This window comes from Protopterus annectens, chromosome 12.part0, assembly GCF_019279795.1.
Source record: "Protopterus annectens isolate FY-2018-M chromosome 12.part0, PAN1.0, whole genome shotgun sequence".
Taxonomy (NCBI): Eukaryota; Metazoa; Chordata; order Ceratodontiformes; family Protopteridae; genus Protopterus; species Protopterus annectens.
In genome coordinates, this window is record NC_056746.1 from 1,533,891,180 (window position 1) to 1,533,917,857 (window position 26,678).

Consider the following 26,678-nt stretch of genomic DNA (forward strand, 5'->3'; position numbering starts at 1 on the left):
TTAATTATTAAAAAAGTAGTTTAGAAGTGAAGATGTCTGGAATGTATTGTGTGTATTTAATGTCTAAAATACATATCTGTCAGTTACATTATTGTGGGAAAATTAATTTGGAAAGATCTTTCATAATAATGCATTTGCCATCTCTTCAGTGAATTTAGCTAGGTATGATATTGCCAGTATGGAATCATCCAGATGTCTTTTGGTTCTGGACTTGGGTTTGAAATCATGTTTTTAGTTAGTTCACTTCTGATGAGACAGGCAGACATTGATTTTTAACTTCTGAAAAGGTGTAATGAAAGCTCTTATTTTTCCTGATGTCTCCTTTTAGATGATCCACCTGCCAAACAGAGTAAATCTCCAGTACGCGGCTCAGTAACCCTTGGCGGCAAGCCAGGGGGACTTGTGTCTAGACCTAGCAAGAGGTAAGCACAGGAACATAAAGCACATACAGCTCTACAGTTTGAACAGAGGGCTGTAAGTTGAAGCTGTCTGCGTCATTGGTAAGTTTACATGTAGATGTGAAATATTTTTACTTGGAGCAAACTGTATTATGTCTTTACCTCCCACATGATCCACATATACTTAGCATGGGTCATCCTTCAGGGTGCTGTACTAAAGTTTGGCACTTTAGTAGTGCATTTTCATTTATTTATTAAGTTCCTACTGTACATATTTATGTAGCTTTCATACTTGGTGTACTCCGGTGGTGGATTAAGTGTACCTTGGGCTGTTTTTCTGTGGCCCCCTTATACCCACTCTTTTTTAGAACCATGCATAAATTCACACATTCTTTTGATTCAGCCTCATTTATTGTTTGATAAAGTAAAATGTGAGTGTTTGCTTTACAATTAATTTGTCTTAAATATTTTTCCAGCAAGAAATATCATAAAAATTAGTAACCAATAATAACATTGTTTATCACTTCAACCAGAAAGAGTCAATTGAAACTCCATCGTTTTAAGTGGAACACATTTATTTATTGGAGCGAATATTACAATGAGCAAGCAGTTTACTTTAGGAAGAAGAGGAATTCTGTTAAAAAACTGTCTGGCTGCTCACATGCACATATGATTCTGATCCAGTGCTTTAGTGTCCAGAATGATAGTGCAGCACCTTACAAATGTTATGTAATAAGTATTCATAATTGCTGCTTAATGTTGTGGAAATGCTAGGCTGATGTCTCTCCATGTACAAGTGCTGTTTTCTTCTCTGCTGAACCAGTTTGCAAATGCTTGTGCATGGTTAGTGGCAGATTGAGGAATTTGCAGATATGGACCATTGTTTGGAAATTAGACCACTGGTTGCATGTGAGAAGAACAGTGGGGGAGGGTTTCTGGAAGGTTGACTGCTGGGTGCTGCTGACATTCAGTGTGAAAAGAAAAAAAGTTGTGGTGAGGTTATGATAACCAAGGTAGATTAAGAACTATTCATTCTGGTGCACAGCAGATTTACAGACAGTAAAAGTCATGCCAATGCATTCCTGCAAAGTCAAGGTCCCTGTCTATACTTGCATCACTTGTATATGCATTATAATGTAGCTGGTTGTACTAAGTGCTATAACAAATGTTTTTTTAATCGTTTACCCTCACCCCACCCTCAAAAGACAGCTACTTTCTGAGTTAACCTCTGAGGTTAACATGTGAGGAAAGAAAGAAAGAATGACCACAGTAATTTATTTTAATCAGTTTCTTCATAAACAAATACTGCCTGTATGACAAGCCATATAAAATCATTTAACACTAACCATGTGACTGCCTTACACTTTAATAGACAACATGCCTCATCACCCTAACTGCAGAAGACAGCTACCTTCTGAGCATATCTCTGAAGTTGTCCTGTGATTAAAGAAAAAAGTAATGACTACAGTAATGTATCTTGAGACAAAAAGCTGCACATAAGTTACAAAACGCTATCAACATTGTCTCATGTAAACTTTCCTTTATATTCAAATGTCAGTCATTAATTTCCTTCTAAACTGCATGTCTCTTCATCCCTACCAAAAAAGGTTCTGCTATACATTTTTTCAAACCCAAATAACCAGTTTGCCAGTCATCTGAATAAACGATGCCAAATAACTTGAAGAGGCAAATGACCAGTACAAATTAAGCAGTAAAATGTAAAATAAAATACTTACATTTAAGATACAGCAAACTCTCTCTCTTTATATATAATATATATATATATATATATATATATATATATATATATATAAAATGTGTGTGTGTGTGTACGTATGTGTATATATGTATGTATATACACACACGTATACACAGAGACATATACACACACAAAACACACACACACACACAGACATATATGCGCACAGAACACTCATTTACTATCACATCTGACATGTATCAGTTAGAAAAGCATTTGAAGTATTTTACTGAGCTACCTGTAGTGTAATAGACCAGTGGGTTTTGGTACTTTTATTAGTTAAGAAACAGATGGCTGTACCTACCTACACGGAGAGGTTTTGTGAACACCATTAGTTGTTCTTTCATGATTTAGGCTCTGGAGGTGCCACTGCTGCAGCACTTCCAGTAATTTGGAGTGGTGCATAAAATTGCAGAAGTAGCAAGTCACTCTGAAGTTTGTGGCACAGAGTTCTAGTTCCTGTACTAAAAATAATGACACTCTGCATCTATGGCAAATGACAACTGTGCTCCCTTTACATCACATGTATAAGTTGCAATGTAGATAATGCAGTGTAAATAAAAATATGCTGTCTTTTTGACTCACCCTGACCCAAATCAACGGTTCATCACAAATCAAGTCACATTGACACTTCATGTGCTCAGTATCCAGTTCAGGTTCTTCTAAGACAAGAGATTGGTGAAACTTGGAGCATATAATGCAGTCTGTGAAATGAAGAAATCCCTCTGAGTGTTGTGTGCGCATATATATATATATATATATATATGTGTGTGTGTGTGTGTGTGTGTGTGTGTGTGTGTGTGTGTGTGTGCACGCCTGTCTGTATGTGCATACACCTGCAATAAAGAAACTATGCACTGCTGTGCCTGCCCAGCATATGCACATTATAAGCAACACTGAAGAACACTGTTTACACAGTATCATTTGTTCCAGTACAGAACGATGCTAATGTAGACTAAAATTAATCAGGGTAAACCCCCTGGTAGAAAAGCAAAGAAAATTATCTCTTTTTTTTATTTTTAGTTTTATTTATTTTGAAACACTGATACCATCCTGCATTGCTAACATAGTGTTTAGAGACCCCAGGATAAGCTAATATGCAAATTTCCATCTACTTGGAAAAATCTGTCTGTATTTGTTGTTTTTTTGTTCTATATTATGATGTACCATCAGCTTCACCCATGCTCTGCTTTTAATGTAGACCTGTTTTTTCCTAGCAAGAAAAGTTCTGCATGGCTGAGTGCCACCTTTATTCTTCAGGAGCCAGATGTAAAGTGAAATAAGAGTGGCAATGCATCTTTGGGTCTTTCCCCATATCAAAAATATTTACTAGACTATAGTTGTAGAAAATGTTCACCACCTGCATTCTCATTTATAAATCAGTAATTATTTATTTTGTATGATCAAAATGTTGTGAATGAACCATGTATTATGCTCCAGATTGCAGTCTTGCATTTTGTTTGGGATAGGACCTCATCTTCTACAGCATACATCATTGTTGTAAAAAATATTAGTTTATACTAACCACTGTGTTGTCTGAAACAGCACAAATAAATATATCAGGATAAATTTAAGAATTCTTTCAAACATTGGCCCTTCAACACTTCATAGACTTCCTACTGTGCTGTTAACTGTTTCCAACATAGCCGTATCTAAATAAAGGAGACAGATGCAGCTAGGTTATACAGTTAAAAAAAAAAAGTATGCTCCCTTTACACCACATATACAACACAACAGGTTTAAGGACAGGCACAGCCCACGTAAAACATTTTTTGCATCACTATGCATTTTTAAAAAATAGTAATAAATATGTAACTGTCATGTCTGGTATTCATACCTCTCAACCTCTTTGCTCAAAAATTGTGGACAGATTCAAAAATAATGAAGGACAAGGACACAAAATAAGGGATAATTTTTAAAACAGTACTCTATTTTACTTAAAAAGTTAATAAAACAGGTTTTGCATCAATATGTATTTTCTGAACACTAAAAAAAACATGAAACTCCATCTCTCATTAATGACTGGAACCATTTTGTGATTTTAAAAGAAAATTAAAAATAAATTATGAGGAATTAGGCAAAATCAGGAACAGTCGAGAGCTGTACTGGCATTATTGTCTGACTGTAGTCATCCGTGATTTACCAAAAAGTCAACTATTTTGGCAAAATACATAAACCAAACATTCTGCAAAATGGGGATGGGGAGCAGTTGAGAGCTATTCTCCTAGTACAACTTGGAGATTTGCAGCTAGGAAATTATCTGGTTGCCTGTTGAGATAAAAAAAAAAAAAAAAAAAAGTGTTTAAAACCACTGTTCACTGCAGTGCGGTTGCACATCCATCCTGGCAGGTGAACCCTCAAGTGTAACTGCCTTGTTTCATTACTTTCGTCCACTGTAATTGATCCGTCTTTAATGCCTATAGGTGTCCTAGTTATCACAAAGAAACAGTGCCTAACTTCCACTTGTCATTGTTACTGCCACCATTACCGATTTCTAAGCAAACCACAGACTTTCTCCATGAGGTGCCGCACACTGCACTATTTTACATTTTAACTTCCAGACTTTCTGTTCCTCTTCCATTGGTTGTCTCAATTATGGGTGGTGCTATCTAAACTGATGTTTCAATCACTATATGGGTTCATTGGTTCATTGGTAAGTGCTAGGCTAGCTGCCCTTGCAGGCCATTTTATGCCTAGCCAGTTTCCTTTCAAAAGTGAGAATCAAACCCTGTACCTTGTGCTTGTGAAGTAAGTAAACACCTTAACCATTATGCCAACCCCCCAAAAGTGATCAGAGACGATACAGAAAAGCAAAGTCTATATTTGTTAGCAATGTTCATCATCTTTGTGGCATAAATGATTCTGAAAACTGTCTTGCTCCCACAGTTTGATGGCCAGTCCAGTGGATCCCCTTGAAGCTGTTGACCCCAGGTGGTCTTAAATACCCTTATTATAATATTGTACTCTGTTAGAGTGTGAATTTATTTTCACTGTAATTCACTAAATATACAGCAGAGCTAAAAATGCAGGTGTCAGTCAAAAGGAGACTGGCCCACAGAGCAGTTTGTCTTGGCAAGAGGGTCTTCTTTCTTCAGCACAAGGTATAGCTCTGCATCTTAAATAGAGTGCAGTGCATGGGTATAGTCTGCATTAAATGTGTTGAGATCTTGTTCACAATCAGTATGCAAATGTGTAATGCAGTATGCTGTTCAAGAGTGTGGTTTGTAACTGTAACAACTTACGCAAAGTTAATCCATTTACACAACTCAGAAACCTTCATAATGAGAAATGCATTGCTGTACAGGGAGAGCACCGTTAATGTGCATCCTGGGTTTGTATCTGATTTGCATTTAACTGTTCAGCCTGTCGGGCCCTTCAAGCTAAACAGGGTGTGCTGCAACTTGATTTTGCATGCTAACATGAGGCTGTTCTCTTGGAAGCAGCTGTATATCACATTTAGTGCTTGTAGTACAGTGTTAGAATTGTTGCCCTACAAGTCCAAGGTTGGGGGTTTGATCCTGATTTAGGTTACTGTTTGTGTGTTGTTTACCTGGTTTTCCTATGCTCACTTACGTTTCCTGTGGATACTTGGGTTTCTCATTTTCCACATGCTGCTTAGTTTGAGTTGTACTCTTAAAATATTTTGTGCATATAGCTTTTGTCCTAGTAAAATTTTTTTTTTTTTTGTATATTTTTTCCTTCTCTGCCTGCTGGCTTCAAGCCTATTCAATCACATACAGCCTCTGATTCCTGATAGTGGGAAACATTGTCCTTGTAGAATTGCTAGGAAGGGGTGTCATCTGATTAGACAATGAAGGTTCTCTTTGCTCTCACCTGCATTCTGGCCATAAAAACATTGTTTTTGTGTTTTTAGCCATTGCCCCAACCCCCTGGTAGTGACATTTCTATCCACATCACTGCAAGCTGTCTGTGCTGCCCACATCTGTACATGAACACTCCTTTACATGCGAGACAGGAAGGTACTATTACTGGCTCGGGAAGCCACAATGAGCATCCTTCCCAGCTGAATGTTGCTTTAAGTGTTATACTTGACCTTCATCTCACTAGACCGAGGTAGCAGATGCATTTGACTGAGCGCCACCACCTTCTGTCCCTCCCATGATAATAGCTGAGCTGTTCTCCATTGTCAGCCTGTCAGTCATCCAAGCCGCTAGTCAAACTCTGGTCACATGAGTCGTAGTCAGGGTTTTATCCCTCTAATCCACCAGGTTGTCTTCTAATAACCTGGATTGTAATTGTAAAACATACACATCCATCATTGTAAATACCTAGATCTGAAGTAGTTTACTTCATTTGGTCTTCAACCTGTCAGATATGGATCCATATCGGATCTAAGCCGGCAAATGTTACTAGCATCAACTCTGAGCTCCAGACTCCTCCCCTTACCCATAATACACCTCCACTGCCTTCCATCCCCCAGCTCTCATTTGCCGTGATTTGTAATACATCGTGTCTCCAGAGCTCCAGCCAGCTGTTCTTTTAGCTGTTTCAGGTTAGTGTAGGTACCCTTTCTCCCCTCCCATCGCTTTGGTGTTGAGTGTAGGTTTCTTGTTATAGTTAGTTTGTCTGTGGTGCCCCTCCCCCCTTAGTGTTGTCTCTAGTCAAGTGTGGTGAATGGGTGTGTGTTTCTTAGCTCAAAGAAAGAAAGTTTTTTGCCTGTCTTTTTTAAGGCTACTTTCTTTTTGTAGAATGGCTGAAAAGCTCATCTTTAAGCAGTGCACAGAGTGTGGCCATAAGCTCTCCCCAGCAGATGGCCACACTGTGTGTGTGTGTGTGTGTGTGTGTGTGTGTGTGTGTGTGTGTGTGTGTGTGTGTGTGTGTGTGTGTGTGTGTGTTGTGCTTAGGTGTGGCCCACCTTAGTGTGGATTGCTCCTTTTGTGCAGGGTTTAATACCCGAGTGTTGAAAGATAGAAAGTCCAAGTTGGCCCTCAGAGGTCTTCTGCCTGCCACTGAACCTCTTTCCTCGTCTTCGGCTTCAGTCACAGTGGTTGCTGTGGCTACCTATCCCGCTTCTCTTCCTCTGGCCTCCCCTCCCTCCCAGGCTGAGACTCAAACTCCTGCATCTAAGCCTGTGGTAGCGGAGCAGAGGAGAGGTAGAGAATGGGAGAGAGAGTTGAAGACAAAGGAAAAGAGGAAGAAGTCCCCGGACCTCACATCACTGAGCAAGTCTGCACGGATCCTTGACTCCCCCAGCTCCGGTTTCCGAGGTTCTCCCCGGAGCCGGAAGAGGTATGTTCAGTCTCCCGGGCCTCGGTTCTCCGACTTGCCCGGTCGGAGTCCGTGGCCTTGTCACGGTCGACCCACTCTTTATCGGACATGGATCTGGAAAAGATGATGAGGCGCTTTATCTGTACACAGAGCCAGATGGGGGTCTTGCCAGCCCCCCTCCCTCTGGAGGGGGGAGCTCGCTTTTTTTTAACCCATTTCTCCTTTCCCAATCCGACCTTCGGCTTTGGAGTTCTCTGATCCGAGATTGGCTTTGGTCAGGTGGTCAGTGCCAATAGTCCTTGTTTCCTCTACGCCGATGGTTGCCTGGAGCATCTCGGATCCGACCAGTTTGGATCCAAGCCACTCTCTGAGCCAGAGCATGGGTGCCAGATCCAAGGGAGTGGAACCTTTTCCATTGGCTCCGTTGTCGGGCCAGGTTCCTTCCCTCGGAGCTCTGTCCACTTCGGGTTCAGCTCCGATTCTCGCGTCGGACCCAGGGAGACCGGCCTCCGAAGAGCCCCAGACGGTTCCCCCAGAGGAAAAGATGGCTTGTGAGCGCTCCCCTGAGAGCCCCACTGGAGATGTGCCTCACAAGCATACGTGCAAGAGGAGGCACTTGGACTCCCCTGAGTCCCTAAACGAGGGCACATATTTAGTTGATGGGGAGGGCTCCCCAAGATCACCTCCTGAAGATGTCTCCTTTGGAGACCTCATGGAGATCCTGCCCCAGCAGGAGGTTGGTCTGCCCTCAAGCCCTCTCTGATGAGTCTGTTTCTGGAGGCTTTTGGCACGGGCCCATCTACTTCTTGGGTGTCCCCTCCCCACAGATCTTTTAGTGGATTTGATCACCTCGTGGTCCTGGAAAGAACCAGATACTGTGGAGTCAATCCCCAAGTGCCCCGATAAGGTTTTAAGCCCCCCCCCATTGACAGGCCTTCCTGGAACAAGGGCTCCCCAGTGGACGCCATGGTGGTAGCAGCAGCCACAAAGAGGGAACTATCTCAGGAAAGTTCCTCAGTCCACCCTCCTGACCGAGAGTCACAGATGATGAACTGCCTAGGGAAGTGGGTGTATGCTTCAGCTACCTATTTGATCAGGGCACTGAATTACTTGGCCCATGTCACGAGACTCCAACGCGACCTAGTGAAGGAGCTGGAGGAGTCTCCACCCAAGTCCATGTCACAGGAGGGCAAAACTACGTTCTCAGCGAAAATGGCCACTCTGAAAGCGGTGTTAAATGTGTCCATGCGACTCCTCTCCCATGCTACGGAAGGAGTGGCTAGAGCAGCTGGGTCCGGCGTGTCCATGAGGTGTAACGCCTGGCTCAGGTTGTGCCAGTTTACTGAATCCTTTAAGACGTCCTTTGCCAATGCCCCTTATGATGGCTCGACTCTTTTTGGTTATACCGCCAAGGAGACTAGTCCAGAGTGAGAAGGACGGGAAGACACTTGTCTGCCGTCGGAATCTGCTTCTCTAACCCTCAAAAGTCCTTTTCCCGGAACCAGAAAGGGCAAAAGAAGATGTGGTTCCGGAAGTTTCAGTATTCCCGGGACACTCTGGGCTCTTTTTCCCCTAGAGGCAGAGGGGGACAGAATGGACACCGGCCCAGTAACCGAGGGGGTCCGCGAAACTTCAGGTCTCGAACCATTCTCTGACAGACCTGGCAACAACCCTGAGGGGTTGCTCGACTGCTCTACTCTGGAGGCAGTCTGGGGACGATTCACTTTGCACCCAGTGGCATAAGAGTCCATAACAATGGACTGCTGTGTGCTTCAAATTCTATCCGGAGGGTATTCTATCCCCTTCGTGGGTTCCCCCATATCTCCCAAACACCTCCTGGACATTCCACCCACGCAAAGGGAGGCAGCAGCACAGGAAATTTCCAAGCTGCAATAAAAATGAGCCATCAAAACCATCCCCCCCCCCCCCGATCAGTCTGGATCGGGCTTCTACTCCAGGTTCTTTTTGGTGCCAAAGAAAATGGGGGACTTAAGGCCCATTCTGGACCTCTCTGCCCTGAACCTGGCAGTTGCCAAAGAAAATTTCCGGATGGTCACAGTACAGTCCATCATGCCATACCTACAAGAGAACGACTGGATGTGATTGTTAGATCTCCAGGATGCTTACTATCACATAAAAATGCACAGAAGCTCCAGGAGGTTCCTCCGCTTCTGGCTAGGGGCCAATCATTATCAGTTTCAAGCCCTACCCTTTGGTCTCACCACAGCCCCCAGGGTGTTTACCAAAGTGATGGCAGTTGTAGTGGCTCACCTAAGGCTTCAGAGGATTCAGGCCTGTCCGTACCTGGATGATTGGCTCCTCACTGCTCCCAACAGATGTCTACTTTCCCAAACCAGGGATTACTTTCTGACATTTGCCCTGAGTTTGGGTATCACAATCAACACATTCAAATCTCTACTAGAGCCTGTACAGGTGATAGACTACATTGGTGCCAGGATAGACACTCCAGTGGAAAGTGTTCCAGACCTCGTTGAGAGTTCAAAACCTCAGGATGCATGCCTCCATGATTTACTGTTCTCATCTCCTAACAGCTGTTCTCATCTCCCGACAGCGGAATCGGTGTTGAGGGCCCTAGGCTCAATGGCAGTGACCATAACTCTTCCGTGTGCTCGGCTACACATGTGGATTCTTCAGTGAACTCTAGCGGTTCAGTGGTCCCTGTTGGATTTACCACTAACCTACCTTATCCACCTAAGTCAAGTGTGTCGGTCGTCCCTCAAATGGTGGATGAGCTCTCAGGACATTTTGGAGGGACGACCCTTTGTTCCAGCCACGGCCCAAACCACAGTGACCACAGATGCCTCTCAACTCTGGTGGGGAGGGGCATTGTTCGGGCAGGACAGTCCCAAGTCCTGTGGTTCCCCCATAGAGACCAGCTTGCATATCAGTGTACTAGAGATGAGGGCGATCCTTCTAGCGTTACAGGCCCTTCATGCCTTTCTTCTCTGGGGATGATTGCCATTCAGTCAGGCAACATGTCAGTAGTCTGGTATATCAACAAACAGGGAGGGACCAGATCTTACCCCCTTTGTCGCGAGGCCATGAGAGTGTGGGAATGGGCGATCTCCACCGGTCGCTTTCTCATCGCAACGCACATTCCGAGACGGTCCAATATTCTAGCGGACAGGCTAATTTGGACCATTCTGATGCGTTATGAGTGGTCTCTGAATGTGTCCGTAGCGGAACAGATCTTCAGCGAGTGGGGTCAACCTTACTGCGATCTCTTCGCATCTCCTTCCAATATGAAGTGCAGCAGGTTTTTTTGCTCTAATGCCCTGCCGGGGGAGTCTCCCACAGATGCTCTAGTTCATGCTTGGCCTCCCAGTCTTCTGTAAACTTACCAGCCAGTTCCTCTCATCCTGAGGTTTCTGCAGAAAGCTTACCAACTGGGGAGCAAGGTGATCCTCATTGCTCCATTCTGGCGTCGCAAGGTATGGTTTCCCTTCCTTTGGTCTCACTTTCTGGCTCCACCTTGGATCCTAGATCCCATTCAGGATCTGATTTCACACCCATCGGGAGTGCCTCATCTGAGTCTCGACAGCCTGAAGCTCACGGCTTGGCTGCTCCAGTTCTCATGATTGCTAGGACTCCCGGACTTTCCTCCTCAGTTAATTCTATTTTGGTAGCTTCTCATAAGTCTTCAACCAGAAAGGTTTATCGGAGCAAGTGGAAATGTTTTTTTTTTCTGGGCCTCTCAGAGAAGTTTAGATCCTTTCACGGCTCCTATTTCTGCTATTCTTGATTTCCTAGCTGACATTTTCCAGCATGGAGTTCTACTGTCAAAGTTCAGTTGGCTGCCATTTCTCATTTTCACGTGGGTGAGAATTCTGCATCCTTGGCATCTTCTAGACTGTGTAAAGTCTTTATTAAAGGCACTTTTTTGCTATGCCCCATGGTCAAAGATCCTGTCTCCCTGTGGGACCTTACTATGGTTCTCCAGGCTCGGTCACCCCGCCTTTCGAGCCTGCTGCAACTGTAAATCTCAAACTTCTATCATGGAAAACAGCTTTTCTGGTCGCTGTTTCGGAATTACAGGCCTTGTCCTTCAAATTTCCTTACATGATTTTTCATAAAGATAGTTTCCCTTCAAACCAACCCATCTTTTCTTCTTAAGGTGGTGTCACCAGTCAATATCAATCAGACTATAAATTTGCCTGCGTTCTTTCCCAATTTTACCAACATGATGGAATACAAGCTACACATGTTGGATGTTCATAGACAGTTAACGATTCTATTTATACAGGACAAAAAAATTTCATAAATCTGATCAATTGTTTGTTTCGTTCTATAGACCCTTTTTGGGCAAACCTATTTCCAAGGTCACTATAGCTAGATGGATTTCTTTATGCATCCTGCAGGTCTATAAGTACAAAGGCATGTCTCCTCCAGGTCAGGTTAAAACTCATTCCACTAGGTCCATGGCTACGTCTGCAGCTTTCTGGTCTAGGCTGTCTTTGGATGACATTTGCTCTGCAGCTACTTGGTCCTCATCTCATGCGTTAATTTTTTATTACAAATTGGATTTGACTTCTAGAAGGAGAGCATCCTTTTTGGACCGCGGTGCTCTGGAATATCCTTCCATGAGGGCCTACCAGGAGTTTAGTAGCTGGGGACTCTGTCCCACAGGTTGAAGACCAAATGAAGTAAACTACTTCAGATAAAGAAGTTATGTATTCAACATAACGTTCCGTCTGAGTAGTAGTTGTACTTCATTTGTCTTCAACTGTCCCTCCCTCCTTCCCCCAGACCTTGGCGCATGTTCAGCCTGCGAGTGGCAGTATAGGTCACAAGTATGTTATCAGGTTGAGTTCTAAGTATACGGTCAGCAAACTTGATCTGGGGATGGAAGGCAGTGGAGGTGTATTATGGGTAAGGGGAGGAGTCTGGAGCTCGGAGCTGATGCTAGTAATATTTGCTGGCTCTGATCGATACGGATCCGTATCCCACAGATTGAAGATAAATGAAGTACAACTACTCAGATAGAACGTTATGGTGACTGGTAAACTCCGGACAAACCGAAAAAACAAACTTACAAATGAATGAAAAGACCACGAGTGTAAAAACATCCACAAATGAGGCAATCAAAACTAGCGCTTTCTTTCACTTTATTTCCGTGAACTTCTTCAGAAAAAAGACAATGAGCCCCCTCTTGCTCATGTCTTTTATATAACACATATAGGAAATGATGTCACAAATTGACTTTTTTGTGTGTGATTGATAATAGCCATTTAAAAAATACATAAAGGCTTATAATGCCTTAGATGTTGATGTCTTCTTATTTATACAATGTTTTTTAAAAAACATACCCATAAAAGTTGAATTCAGATCAAATCAAACACTGAAAAGTACTTTGTGAAAGAAGTACTAATTTTTTAGTCATTTTCTTACACAAAACGACCCTCCCTCTGGCAGTCTCTTAACGCTCAGTTCTCCTCTCACTGCCTGTTGTGGGTGTGAAGGACCAGTCACCTGGTAAAACCAGGACTGCCATTCAAACCCACAGATTGGACCCATTCACTTTTCTTATGCCACAGTAAGAGAAGGATCTCTTCTGCTTCTCTGCCTGAGTTTGTCAGTTTCAGAGTTTAGATAAGTAACCCTTTTGGGTTTTTATTTCCTCTATCAATCTTTTTCTGTCAGTGCTGGATTTATGTATTTTGCTGGTGTGCTTGTTTTTTCTTGAAAAAAAAATGGTATATTCTTTGAGTGATATATCTCTGACAGTTTGTGTTACATTGTTGACTTTTAAGCCATTTGTTTTTCTGTGGGATTCAACCCTGTTAAAGCGGTTTATGGAAATCTTTAACTGAGTTTCTGCACCAAGGCCTTTTTAGTGCAGTTCCTCTTATAGCCTAGTGATGCCAGCACTGTGAGTAAATTGCGGCTGTTATTTCTGTTGATTAAAAGCTTCTTTTGAAAGTTTTGACAGGAAATCTTGCTAATATTGGTGTATTTTCCCCCTTTGGGGCTATTTATATTTAAAGTGATTGAATAGATTTACACCATTTTAAACTTTATTTTTTTGCATTTAAATCTCAGTTTGGATGCAGTTTGGTTTGTGAAACATTTCTGACAGGAATTTTTCTTTGCTTTATACTTAATCCTTTGTCTCCTTATCTAATCTTCGGTACTGTAATTATCTGATTGAATTGAGTAGATTTACAACATTTTAGATAATGTTTTAATGCAAACAATGATTTTGAAGCCATTTTTGTTTATGAAACACTTCTGACAGTAATTTTTATTAAGTTTATGCTTAATTCCTTATCTAAGGCTATTTTAGGTTAGTCCTAATCAGGAGGGACTGAAAGTAACCTTTATTTGATTTGGGGGGGATATGTGATATATATTGTCTTCTGTGCTGGGCTACTGAAATGGCTGTCATTTTCTCATTGTGCAATATTCACTATGATATCCTTGTAAAAATAGACTTCAGTTTTGCTATTTATAGGGAACATTGTGAGATTTGTCCATTTTTGTCTTGGTTTCACCTTGCAACCAATACTTGGTATTGCTCTGGCTAGCTTTTTGCCCCCTGACTTGATGGATTCAGGAACCATAACCCCCCACCAACCCTGTCTGCACCTAAAATATACATAAATTAAATCCAAAACATGTTTCTGTCTAAAGCTTGTGGGTCTGCAGTAGCCTTCACTTTAGGCAGGCTATTGGACCACTCGCCTTATTTTACCTCCAGGTCCTCTGGCATGACACGAGGGTCAGACACATTCTCTGGGGCTATACCATTGGATGCTTTAGACTTAGGTGAATGCTAATTTTTAGGTGCAGGTGAAGTCCGGGGTGCAGATTCCACTGCCAGTGTTGATGCACCTCCCCTTGGTGATTTTCTCACTAGTACAGTGCATGTTAAGAAGAAACAGTACATCCACCATGTGGTGGGGTGGCATTCTTGGACTAGTTTCCAACCTGAGATGGTGGCCATGGCTAGATCCATTGTTTAGGCAGTTGAATATGGGGTGTATATCTGGGGTATGTGTAACGCCAGCGCTTCCAACAGTCAGTCTGCTAGGGATCCTGTGTCTGAGGGTTTAGAAGTGTTTGACTTGGATCAGTTGGATTCCTCTGAGGATGCATGACTGCAGAAACCCAAGAAGATGTTTTACTTTTCCCATTTGCTGGCTAGATTTAAAGATGTCTTTAGTAAGGAGAAAATCACTGGCTGCCCCCTAGATTAGAAGGGTTTTATGATCTTTTGGAAGAAGTGTCCCTTGACACCGAGACACTTCTCAGTTGATCTCAGCATTGGAAGAGGTTTTTAAGAAAGCTTGTAATTCTCCTCTGCTTATTGATCCTCTACATAAAAATAAATAAATAAATAAATAAATAATTTAGCACATTTGGGGAATGTTCTACCATGCCTGGCCTCCAAGCCCCTTTGTCTGTAGAACCTGCTCCTGTGTCTCCAACAACTTTTGCCAATAGAAAGACTATGTCTTCTTCAAACACAATCCCACTAGATAAACAAGACAAATGGCTAGAATCTCAGAGAAAGAAGCTGGTTTAGTTCAGCATGGTAACTTTTAAAAGTGTTAACTACCAGTGTTTTTTGTGAAAGTTTGTCTTGAGATGCATGTATGGTTTAGCAGAGTTTAGTGCATGGTTACCTGTGAAGCAAAGTGTCTGTGTCACGCATATTGTTGCCAATGTTTCTCAGGTGTCAAAAATTGTGTTAAAATGTGCCTTGGAGGGGGTTGATACTGTTTCCAGAAATATAGATGAGATTATGAATGCACTTCTTGAGTTGGTGCACTTGGTATGGCAGCTAGTGGGATCTTTGAATGCTGGAATGACAAGAGGTAAATTGTTGCATGGAGTGTTGAAAATATTTCATATTCCGAAGTGCTCCTGTAATAAACTAGATAAAATTTGGCAGCCTATTAGACAGAAGTCCCATTTGAACAAAAACAAGACAATAACAGGGATCTGAAGGACAACAGTACCACCAAGCCTAGCAAGAGGGGTTCCTTTCCTAAAAAGGATAATCATTTGTTATTCTCTCCTTTTCTCCAGCAAATTCTGGACTTGGAGGTTATAATACCAGTCCCTCCTTTGAAATGAATGAGAGTTTTTTTTTCTCCACAATTTTCCTGGCTTTCAAAAAAGAGTTATCCAGGAGACTGGTATTGGACCTTTCCTTTTCTTTCTGAATACATTTTTCAAGGTCCACAAGTTTAAGTTGCTCACCATGCAGGCAGTAATTCCTCAGTTACCAGGCTACTGCTTTATGGTGAGTTGGGACTTGAATATGTTTGTTAAGGTCCCCAGGTTTAAGTTGCTCACCAAGCAGACAGTACTTCCTTGATTACCAGACCACTGCTTCATGGTGACTTGCGACTTGAAGAATGCTTATCTTCATTTTCCCATTGTTCATCAATTCTGCAGCTATCTTGAGATTTGGTGTGTCTGGTTTGCACTGTCACCCTTCTGTAGTGCCCTTTGGACTATGCGCTCTACCTCGAGTGCTTACCAAATGATTTGGTTTGGTAGTGGCTACATGTTGGACTCTGTACATTTTTTCTTACTCGAACAACTTGCTCATCAGGGTGGAGTCTGCATCCTGGTACTTGGAATCACTACAGAAGGTCTTGGCTTTACTCTCCAGTCTAAGGTTCAAGTTGAACCTTCTTTTTTTTCCACGTAATTTTTATTGATTTTTTATAAATATAGGTGTAACAATACTTTTAAACAATCAAAATAAACCTAACTATATACAGTGTCCATAACAGATATGCTTTTGATAATACATTCACATTTTATGTAACAATTTTTTAAGTTTTAACCAAGCCAGTTGTTTGTGTCATTCTTGAAGTCCTTGAAGTTATAGTCAGTAATTCTCTATTACATACAATTTTGGCCAGTGATATAAATTCCACAAATGGTATATTTTTTTTTACTTTTCCAATTTGAGGTAATGTTTTTTCTTGCTATTGCAAGGAGGGACCAGAGTAGGTGCACTTGTGTACTTGGAATGTACGCTGGTATCGGAGCATTAAATAATAGCAGTGAGTCAGTTATTTCACATTTATCTGACCACAATGCTTTTATAAAAGATTTAAATTCCAGCCAAAAGGGGATTGCACTTTTACATCCTAAAAACATATGCGCCTAGTCTGCACATATTGTTTCTTCATATTTCCAGCATTCCGATATTTCATTTCCGAATATCAGTACTGCTTTATGATTGAGTAAATAAACTTTTGTGAATGAATTTCCATGTGTAGATTTTCCAAAAGGGAGATGCTGCAGTTTTACTAACTGATTTAAGTATTGTTGTTTTCTCCTTTTCTGAGAATCTGAATTTATTAACCTTTTCTGCATTATTCCATAGAGATTCATCTGGGGCTTTATATGTCCGTTCGTACTGTTCTATATAATCTTGATACTGAAAACCCATCGTTATTGCATAATGCATTAATTTCGCAAAAAAGTGTTAGAATTTTGGGTCTAGGTATGGATTTCACTATTAGACTTATTTTGAATTCATTTACTATATACTCTCTGAATGTTTGTATGTTTAGGCAATTGTTTTGATTTATGTTATGTCTTGCTGTGAGGGAAGTGGCCTCCTGAATATAATTAGAGTCAAATTGCTACCAAAACCACTAATCCATTTCCTTTCAGTTCTCCTATTTTTTCATATTGTAAGAGTCCAAAAATTTGTTTGTAAAAGCTATAGGAAACATTAAAAATAAAAGGTCTCTTGTAATCATTGTTTATTATTTATTTAAAGTTCTTTACTATGTAGTCAGTAAAGGGAGAGAAATTTCCTTTTTTACTTGTATTATAGCAGAGGTTTTTTGTGACCAAACAAACTTTTTCTGCTTCAGAAGACATATTGTTTATTGTTTCCCCATTATTATGTACTAATATTGTTTTATGTAATTTTTTCCAATTAGATTTGTACTTATAATTTAACCATTGACTTGTAACGTTGAGAATGATTGATTCTGCAAATAGCTCTAAGTATGGAAAAGCTATTCTGCTCTCTTCCCAGTTTCTGTAGTGCCATACATGATTAATTCTTGTTTTTTTTGGAAACCATAGCAATTTTACTAATAAAGAGTTGAGTTGCTTCATTAGTTTTTTTGAAGGAGAACTATTATAGTTTGGAAGATATACAAAATTTTAGGTAATTTTATTTTATTTTTATTTTACATTTGTTAACTGGGCTAGTCTGGCTGGATACATGTCCATTTTCAGCAGAGGCCCGAGGAGAAAAGCTCCATTAACATACTATTAACTTACAGTAAAAAACAATCAATAAATCAAAACAATCAATCAAACACAAAAAGCAAAAAGCAAACCACAATTAAACAAAAAATATAAAACATGAAAGCAGATAAAGGAACGGTTATTATGTAGTTTAGAAAAATGCAGAGGCAGTAAAACAAGAGATAGCAATGGAGAGGCAATAATTACAATGAATTAATTGCTAGAGTGAGACTGTCACGGAAAGAAGAGGATTGAGAAAAATAGTGACATATGGAGAGTCAGTAACAAAATTGCACTATGTACAATGTAGAAAAGTACAAGTTGTGCCAGGGCACTAGTATTTAGGAAATAGATTAGCATGGAAGTGATCTGTATGTGAGTAAGAGAAGAAAAGATGACAAGAATGTAGTGATACAGCATGAAGCAGGAAGATATAGGAAGTGTAAAAGAAAAGAAGGAAGAAAAATATGCAGGTTGGTCAGTAGAGGGATAAATCAGAAGTAATGAATAAATCAGTAGAAGTGAAAGGGAGGGGACTGGAAAGAAGCAAATTCTTTGCTGAGCTCAGTCAGGATTGGAGCATGGGCATAGCCAGTGGGTTTGTAAATGATTTCTTATTTGTTTTTTGAAAAGGTGAGATGAGCTTAGGGTGGTCAGTTCTACGGGAAGTTTATTCCAATATGATCCAACAGTATTTGCAAATAAGGAGTCACCTGCTTTATTGTGAGATTTAAGAGTAGTTACTAGAAGCTTGCTGGCTGAGCGAAGTGTAGTAATATTTTTATATGGGGTGATGAGGTTATTAAGTATGGGTGTATTGGAGGGGTAATGTAGAATTTTAAAAGTGATGACTAATTGATGCAGGAGTATTAGGTTCTGAAGTTCTAGCCAGTTAAGTTTTTTTAGATTGAGACAATGATGAGTACGGAATGGGGAGCCTGTGGCAAACCTGGCAATAGTATGGTAGGCTGTATTAAGTTTATGAAGGTTAGCTTTAGAAATGTTGATAAAAGATGGAGAGGCATACAATAGTGTGGAGATGAGGTGAGTTTGGGCAAGAGACACTCGAGAGGTGGCAGTAAGAAAGGGCTTAAGTCTGTAGAGGGCACCTATTTTTTATTAACAGTCTTGATGGTTAGATCAATGTGGTAGTCAAAGCTTAGCTGATTGTCTATAGTAACGCCTAGTAGTTTGGTGGAATAGTCAGGTTTAATGATAGTGCCATTACAGGACACAACGGAAAATGAGATTGGGGTGGATTTAAGGGTTGGGGTGAAAAGTAGTAATTTGTTTTTTTTGGGATTAAGGAGGAGACAGATCTGTTGGAACCATTTTTCTGCTGCTGTAAAGACCTTTTGGGTGGAGGAGTGGAGTTCTTCTGGAGATGGAGCAGAGCAGATGAGAGTTGAATCATCAGCATACTGTATACAAGTGGATGTAGGGAGGGAAGTGGGCAGGTTATTTATGAATATTGAGAAAAGGAGGGGACCTAAGATGGATCCTTGTGGGACGCCGATAGTAACTGGGAGCTGAGAGGATAGATGGCTGTCCCAGAGGACTGCTTGTTTTCTATTTGTCAAGTAAGAGTCGAACCACTGTAGTGCTAGTGAATCAAGTGAGAGGGATTTTAAAGTATCTAGGAGAAGTTGATGGTTGACCATATCGAAGGCTTTCGAGAGGTCCAGGAATAGTGCAGAGGAGAAAAGGTTGTTATTGCGATTTTTGTTGATCACATCAGTGAAGGAGAGGAGGGCAGTGGAAGTACTGTGGTGGGGCCTAAAACCATGTTGTGAGTCTACGAGTAAGTTGTTTTGCAAGAGATGATATAAGAGTTGATGGTGTATGCAGCATTCCATAATTTTAGATAGTGGAGATAGAAGAGCTATAGGCCGGAAATTGGAAAGTTCGTTGGAGTTACCTCCTTTATGGAGGGGAATGATATGGGAGATTTTCCAGCAGGATGGGATTTTGGATTCGGTTATAGTTCTGTTAATTAAGATGGAGACTGGGTAGGCTAGTTCAGTTGCTGCTAGTTGAAGATATTCAGCTGGTAGCTTGTCGGCAGAAGGGGTGCAAGGTTTAAGTTTAGAGAGTAACTTACGTATATAGGTTGTGGAGACTGTATTAAATTTTAGTGTGGGGGTGCTGTTTTGGGAAGAGGTTATTTGAAGGGAAGGGGGGGAGTCATGGTGTTTGCTAGAGAGGCGACTGTTTGAGAGAAGAAGTTGTTGAAAGTATTGGCTATTATATTAGGTTGGGTCTGAGCTAGGCTAGCTGGTGTAGGTGTTTTGGTGTTCCCTGGATGGAGCAGTTTATTTATTCCTGACCAGAATTGTTTGGGGTTTTGGTTTTGTTGATACTGAAGGTAATAATTCTTTTTATCCAGATAGGTGAGTTTCTTTGTTGTGTTTCTCAGGTGTTTGAAATTTTGATGGTCAGTTGGGTTTTTAGTGGATCTCCATTTTGTCCATAATTTCTTTCTAGCTAGCATTGTTTGTTTAGTCTTTTTGGAAAGCCATGGGGCTGCTTTGGAGCCTAGTCTAATTAATCGAGATGGGGCATGATGCTGGAGAATTTGTAGGAAGGTATTGTTCAAATGGGTAACTGCTTCATCAAGTGGGAGGTGTTTTAGAGTTGACCAGTTATATTCTTTGAGTTTATTATGAAAGGATGATAGGTTAAAATTTGTTTTGTTGTGTACAGTACGATAGGCAGCTTGCTTGGGATTGTTGTATTTTTGTTTAATGATATAGGTAAGGAGATGGTCGCTGATATTGTCAGGAAGTATTCCAGTTTTATAAGAGAGGGGATTGTTGTTGATCAGTATCCAATCCAGAATGGTTTGTTTGTGGGTTGATTTGTGTATTCTAGTAGGGGAGTTAATGGTTTGTTGAAAGTTAAAGAGATTAAGGTGAATGGTGGGTTTGGGAGAGATGCAGGAGTTCCAATTAATATTAAAGTCTCCTAAGATTATGGTTTCCTGAGGAAAGCTACAGGAGACCCAGCTAAGGATATTTTCCAGTGTATTGACGTTATTGCCTGGAGGGATGTAGGAGCATATTATATAGATAGCTTTGGTTTTATTAACTTGGAGTTTGGTACAGAGTATTTCAGCATTGGCTGGGGAGGGGGGCAGGGAGTCAATTAAGGCTACCTGCAGTTGGGATTTGTATAATAAGGCCACTCCCACGCCCTTTTTGTTAAGACGATCTTGCCTTAAGGTGCTATAGCCTGGGGGAGTGATTTTGTTGTCTTTGGTACCTGGTTTAAGCCAAGTTTCAGTGAGACAGAGAATATCAAAGGCATAGAAGTCAATTAAAGCATGGAGTTGTGTGATTTTATTGTTGATGCTGCGAATATTTAGGTGAGCTATTGAGAGGGAGTCAGTGGAGAAAGGTGAACCAAAACTATTAGCAGTTTGGTTAGTAGGGGTATGGCTGAGAAGATTATTGGGACCAGGGTTGGGGTGGATGTCCCCGTGTATCAGTAAAAGTGTTTGTGGGACTTGAAATACCTTTGAGTTTTTGCAGGGTATTAGATAAAACCGTCTAGTGGTTAGGAATATGTTATGGTGTACTTTGTGGTAGAGAGGGGGAAGGTAGGGACAGGATGATAGGATATTAATATGTGTTTGTTCAGGTAGAGGAAGTGTAGAGGTAGTGTGTTTGGCTAAATTAGGAGGTTGGCTAAGCATAAGATATTCGTAGGAAGTAAGAGTATAGTAAAAAAGAAGGATGTTAAGGAGTAGTAGAGAATAAAGTGTGTTAAGGCTTAAAGACATGTTATTAGTGAGATGAGGTTAGCAAGTTTAGGACTAGGTGGTTTGGGATGGTAGAGAGTGGGGTGTGGCAGTTAGATAGGACTCTGGAGAGAGGGTGTGGTGGTAAGAATTGGAGTATAGGGTTAATAGGTGATAGTGGGGCAGGAAATGAGATAGGTCGTTAGTAAATTGGGGGTGTGTCTGAGCAAGTATAAAGGTAGGGCCCCTGGGGGTGGGTGGGAATTGGGGGTAGGGAGGGGAGCAGAGTGAGCGTAGCGAACGGAGCGGGAAAGAGCCAGTGAGGTGATCAATGGCAGAAAACAATCAGGGAAGAAGAGAAAAACACTGTATAAGGTGTAAGATAGGGGTGAGCTATAGAGTAAAAGTTCAGTGGGGATATGTGGTGGGTGGGGAGAGTCAAGAAACGATAAGGTAGCTAGGTAGGTAACAGAGGTGATAGTAGTAGGTAAGATAGAGGGGTTTAGACGTAAGGGATAGCAAGAGGCAGAGGTCTAATGTGGAAAAAAATGGGGGAAAAAATACTGCGTTTCTTAGTACAATACTCTGAAAAATATGGGAAAAAAATAGTATGTTTCTTAGTAGAAAGGGCGCCACCTGGTGGCCAGGGCTGGAAAGATGAGAGACAGAGCAAGCAGACAGTTCACCAAGTGAAATGTCTGGGTAGTGGGAGGGTTTCCTCAAGGATAATGCTGAGGAAAGGAGGGAAAGAGAAAAAAGATCTAAATACTACTGGAGGGGGGGGCTGCTGGTTAACTTGGGAGGGGAGTCAAAAATAGCCTGGAGAGTAAAATTAAACAGTACAAGAGTAGGACATACTTTCCAAAAAAGGTCTACTCTGGGTAGACAGTCTTATTGGGGAGGACGTAAAATCCTATTCAGGATTGTGTTGCTTAGTATGATGTCCACAGGGCCTCTTTAGCTAGGGTAGGACAGGAACCCAGGTGTACAGGCTGATAATTATATAGGAAGAGAGAGAAAGACAAAAGTAAGTAAAGTCATTAGTCAATGAAGCATGTACCAGATAACCAGAACATATGCCTAAAACTAAACAAGGTCAGTACAGAGACTAACCCAAATCTCACTTTATAAAACAGTTTAGCTAGACAGACAGTGAAACACAGTAGGGATCGTACAATCGTACAACAGATAAATACTAGAAAGTCATTTAAGCTAGCGACATAAATCCTAATGTGTAATTAAGTTAATCTTTTCAACATTAGCATCAAGCAGTTACAGTTACCAGAGAAATGGCAGATCTCAACATCCACAGCCTAGCGTCTATAACAAATAATTACAGGATCCTGAGAGGGATGCAATTTAGAAATAATGTTGCCTCATATTTGTAGGTCAAAAAATAACTTTCATTTTGCACATAGGAGCAGTAATGTCGCAACAAAGCTAAATTGGTATGATCTAAGAGCATGAAATGAAACAGTGTACAAGGCAGTTCATTAGCATCAATACCTTTGGCATAAATATAATCTTAAAATGCTACGTCCACCCTTAGAACGCCAGTTGTAAGTAGTGGGGGACCACGTGGAGGCTGGTCGGGGTAAGAGGCGCTTAATTATATTGCAGGAAAGGTTAACGCTATATAAAGCAGCTTGTAAAAAGAAAACACTGTGACAACCGGAGTGATAAAATGACTACCGCTGTGGTAAGCACGATGTAAAAGAAACACATGCGTATCCGCTTATTGATACCAAGAAAGCGGTTAAACTCCTCAGCGTCCAAAAAGCTTAGGATACAAGTTAACGCTGTGACAAGCTGAGTGTTAAGCACTACCTCTGGGTTGTTAGCCTAGTTACATTAGAAAAGGAGGCCAAGCGTAACCGCTAATTAAAGCCTGCATAGCGTCTTGGCTCTTCAAGCGTCTTACAAACTTACAAACAGTCAAAGCTGAAACAAGCGGTGTGATAAACGCTACCGCTGTGGCTGTTAGCCTGATTTCAATGATGGAACACAAGCACAAGCACAACCGCTAATAAATGAATAAGAAATCGGTTTAGCTCCTCAAGCGACCAACCGGGAAGGTTAGGGCAGAGCCATATAATCAGTGGTAAAGGGTTAAAACTGCCTCAGTTAGTTCCTGTTACAAGGCGTTCCACGTGGTTCCCAGAGTCACAGTATAGCATATAAAACTGTTTAAAGGCATACAGAGCCAGTCCAAATAAAGCCATCGGTAAAGCCAATAAAAAAATATAACGTAGATACAGAGGAGAAAAAAAACTGGGCAGTTGTAAATAATTAAAGAATAACAATTGCACAATACATATATGCCAACAGAGTACTCACATGAGGATATTCACTCCCAGCCCGAGGAGACACAGCAGCCCACAAAGGGATGGTATATAGGGATGAATCGGCTAAGGGAAGGGTATATTTGTAGGATGCAACCGGAAATGGAAGCAGGAGGGGGGAGGGGTGGGCAGGGATAGTAGAGAGTAGGAATACAAAACAAAAACAGCGATCGCGAGTACGTGGGTCAGGAAGTTATATGCGTTCAGGAGGATAATGGTGCTAACAGACTATGAAGGATGGGAGAGACAGAGAGGAATGTGGTAGAGTAGATATTATGGGCAGAGAAGTGATCGAGAGTAGGAAACAGAGAGGGAGATGATAGTTAGAAGGAGGTGCGTGCAGTAGATAAAGGGTAGGGAAAGGGCAGGGAAAGGAGAAGTAACAGATTAACGTAGGTAAAGTAGGGAGAAAGGGATCTAGAGTAGGAAAGGTGAAGAAAAATATCCAGGAAAGGCCAGTGAGGTGATCAATGGCAGAAAACAATCAGGGAAGAAGAGAGAAACACTGTATATGGTGTAAGGTAGGGGTGAGCTATAGAGTAAAACTGCAGTTGGGATATGTGGTGGGTGGGGAGAGTCAAGAAACTATAAGGTAGCTAGGTAGGTAACAGAGGTGGTAGTAGTAGGTAAGATAGAGGGGTTTAGATGTGAGGGATAGCAAGAGGCAGAGGTCTACTGAGGGAAAAAAATGGGAGAAAAAAATAGTGCGTGTCTTAGTACAATACTCTGAAAAATATGGGAAAAAATAGTATGTTTCTTAGTAGAAAGGGCACCACCTGGTGGCCAGGTCTGTTATGAAGAGAGACAGAGCAAGCAGAGAGTTCACCAAGTGAGATGTCTGGGTAGTGGGAGAGTTTCCTCAAGGATAATGCTGAGGAAAGGAGGGAAAGAGAAAAATGATCTAAATACTACTGGGGGGGGGGGCTGCTGGCTAACTTGGGAGGGGAGTCAAAAATAGCCTGGAGAGTAAAATTAAACAGTACAAGAGTAGGACATACTTTCCAAAAAAGGTCTACTCTGGGTAGACAGTCTTATTGGGGAGGACGTAAAATCCTATTCAGGATTGTGTTGCTTAGTATGATGTCCACAGGGCCTCTTTAGCTAGGGTAGGACAGGAACCCAGGTGTACAGGTTTCCAAAAAAGGTCTACTCTGGGTAGACAGTCTTATTGGGGAGGACGTAAAATCCTATTCAGGATTGTGTTGCTTAGTATGATGTCCACAGGGCCTCTTTAGCTAGGGCAGGACAGGAACACAGGTGTACAGGTTTCCAAAAAAGGTCTACTCTGGGTAGTAATATAATCATTTTAAGTAAGGTTAGCCTTTCTTCCATTGTAAAGACCATTTTATTCCATTTGTTTAAATGGTCCTTGACAGTGTTTATTAACATTGTATAATTTATTTGTATAGTATCTTTCCAATTTGTTTATATATATATATATATATATATATATATATATCCCTAAATACTTAAACATAGTATTCGTCCAGTTAAAATTACTGTATTTTTCAAGGATGGGGTTTGTTTTTTTGTTCAGCAAAGTAGTTTCAGTTTTGTTATGATTAAAATTTAAACCTGAAATCTTTTCAAAATTATGGAGATATTGTATAATGTTTTCAATTGAAGAGACTATGTCTCCAATTGTTAATAAAATATCATCAGCAAAAAGCTGAATTTTGGAATTCTAATTTGCATTAATATAAAAGCTACTTATCGTGTCATTAGTTCTTATGTAATTAGCTAAGGGTTCCACTGATATAGCACCACTGATATAGCAAATGATAAGGGAGATAGAGGACACCCTTGGTTTGTGCCTTTCATTATTTTAAGTGGACCTGAAAGAAAGGCTCCAATTTTAATATATGATATAGAAGTGGTATATAGTTTGCTTAACAGTTTTATAAAATCTGAGGAAAAGTTATATATGTCTAATACTTTAAATAAATATGGCCAACTTATAGAATCAGAGGCTTTATCTAGATGCAAGCTAATGATTGTTAATTCCTTTTTCTTTTTGTTTGCATAGTCAGTTAAGGTTAAAAGTCTAATGACATTATCTTTGATCTGTCTGTATGAGATAAACCCTGTTTGATCATCCTTATTATTTTTGGCAAGAAGTGATTTAATCTGTCTGTCAGAATTCATGTAAAAATCTTGCACTCCACATTCAGAAGAGAAATAGGGCAATAAGAAGTCACTAGATTAGGGTCGTTGTCATGCTTTAAGATGGGAGAAATCATGGCATACTTCCATGAAGGAAAATCACTCATTCTTTCAGAATTCTTCAAAAGCATCAATTAAGATCATTAGAGTTTTGTCTGGAAGTATCTTATATATTTATCCTACTAGTCCATCAAGACCTGGAGCCTTATTGTTTTTAATGTTTTGTATTCTTTCCTTAAGCTCCTTTAATGATATTGGTTTAACTAGTCTAGTGTTTTGTTCCTTTGTTAATTTTTTCTTTGTTATCTTTCAAGAATTAGTCCTTTAGAGTGTTGTCAGTATTAATTGAACTGGTGCTTTTCACTGTTTCATTATGTGTTCTAAAGGCCTCTAGTATTTCTTTTAAATCAGTTGCATGTTTAGGTTTCTTTTTGGAATTATCTATAATTTCTTTAATATATCTTTAATATGATTGGCATTTGTCAAGCTTTTAGATTTAACTACAAGCCTATGCATATTTTTGGGATTGGTTGAATAAGTTTGTAGTTTTATTCTCTCTAGGTTTATTGCTACTTTGTGATTCAAAATGTCTGTGTATGTCCGGTTCAGTTTTATTTCAGAAATTCTAGCAACATCTTTCATGTTAAGTTCTTTTTTAATATATCTAGTTTTACCATATAAATATGATTTTAATGTATCCCAAAGTATAATTCTAGAAGTATCATTATTATCATTGATATAAAGAAATAATTTTATTTCTTTTAATAGCCATTCTCTAAAATCCTTTAGTTTAG

At 40.5% G+C, this 26,678-nt stretch overlaps 1 protein-coding gene across 3 annotated transcripts in view; it reads left to right on the forward strand.

The window, feature by feature from the left end:
• Window positions 1–26,678, forward strand: part of FBF1 (Fas binding factor 1) — a 1,798,645-nt gene that overhangs the window by 63,145 nt on the left and 1,708,822 nt on the right. For all 3 annotated transcript variants that reach the window (XM_044090504.1, XM_044090506.1, XM_044090505.1), the window contains exon 5: window positions 329–422. In XM_044090504.1, the coding sequence (XP_043946439.1) occupies window positions 329–422 (94 nt within the window). The remainder of the gene's footprint in view (window positions 1–328; window positions 423–26,678) is intronic.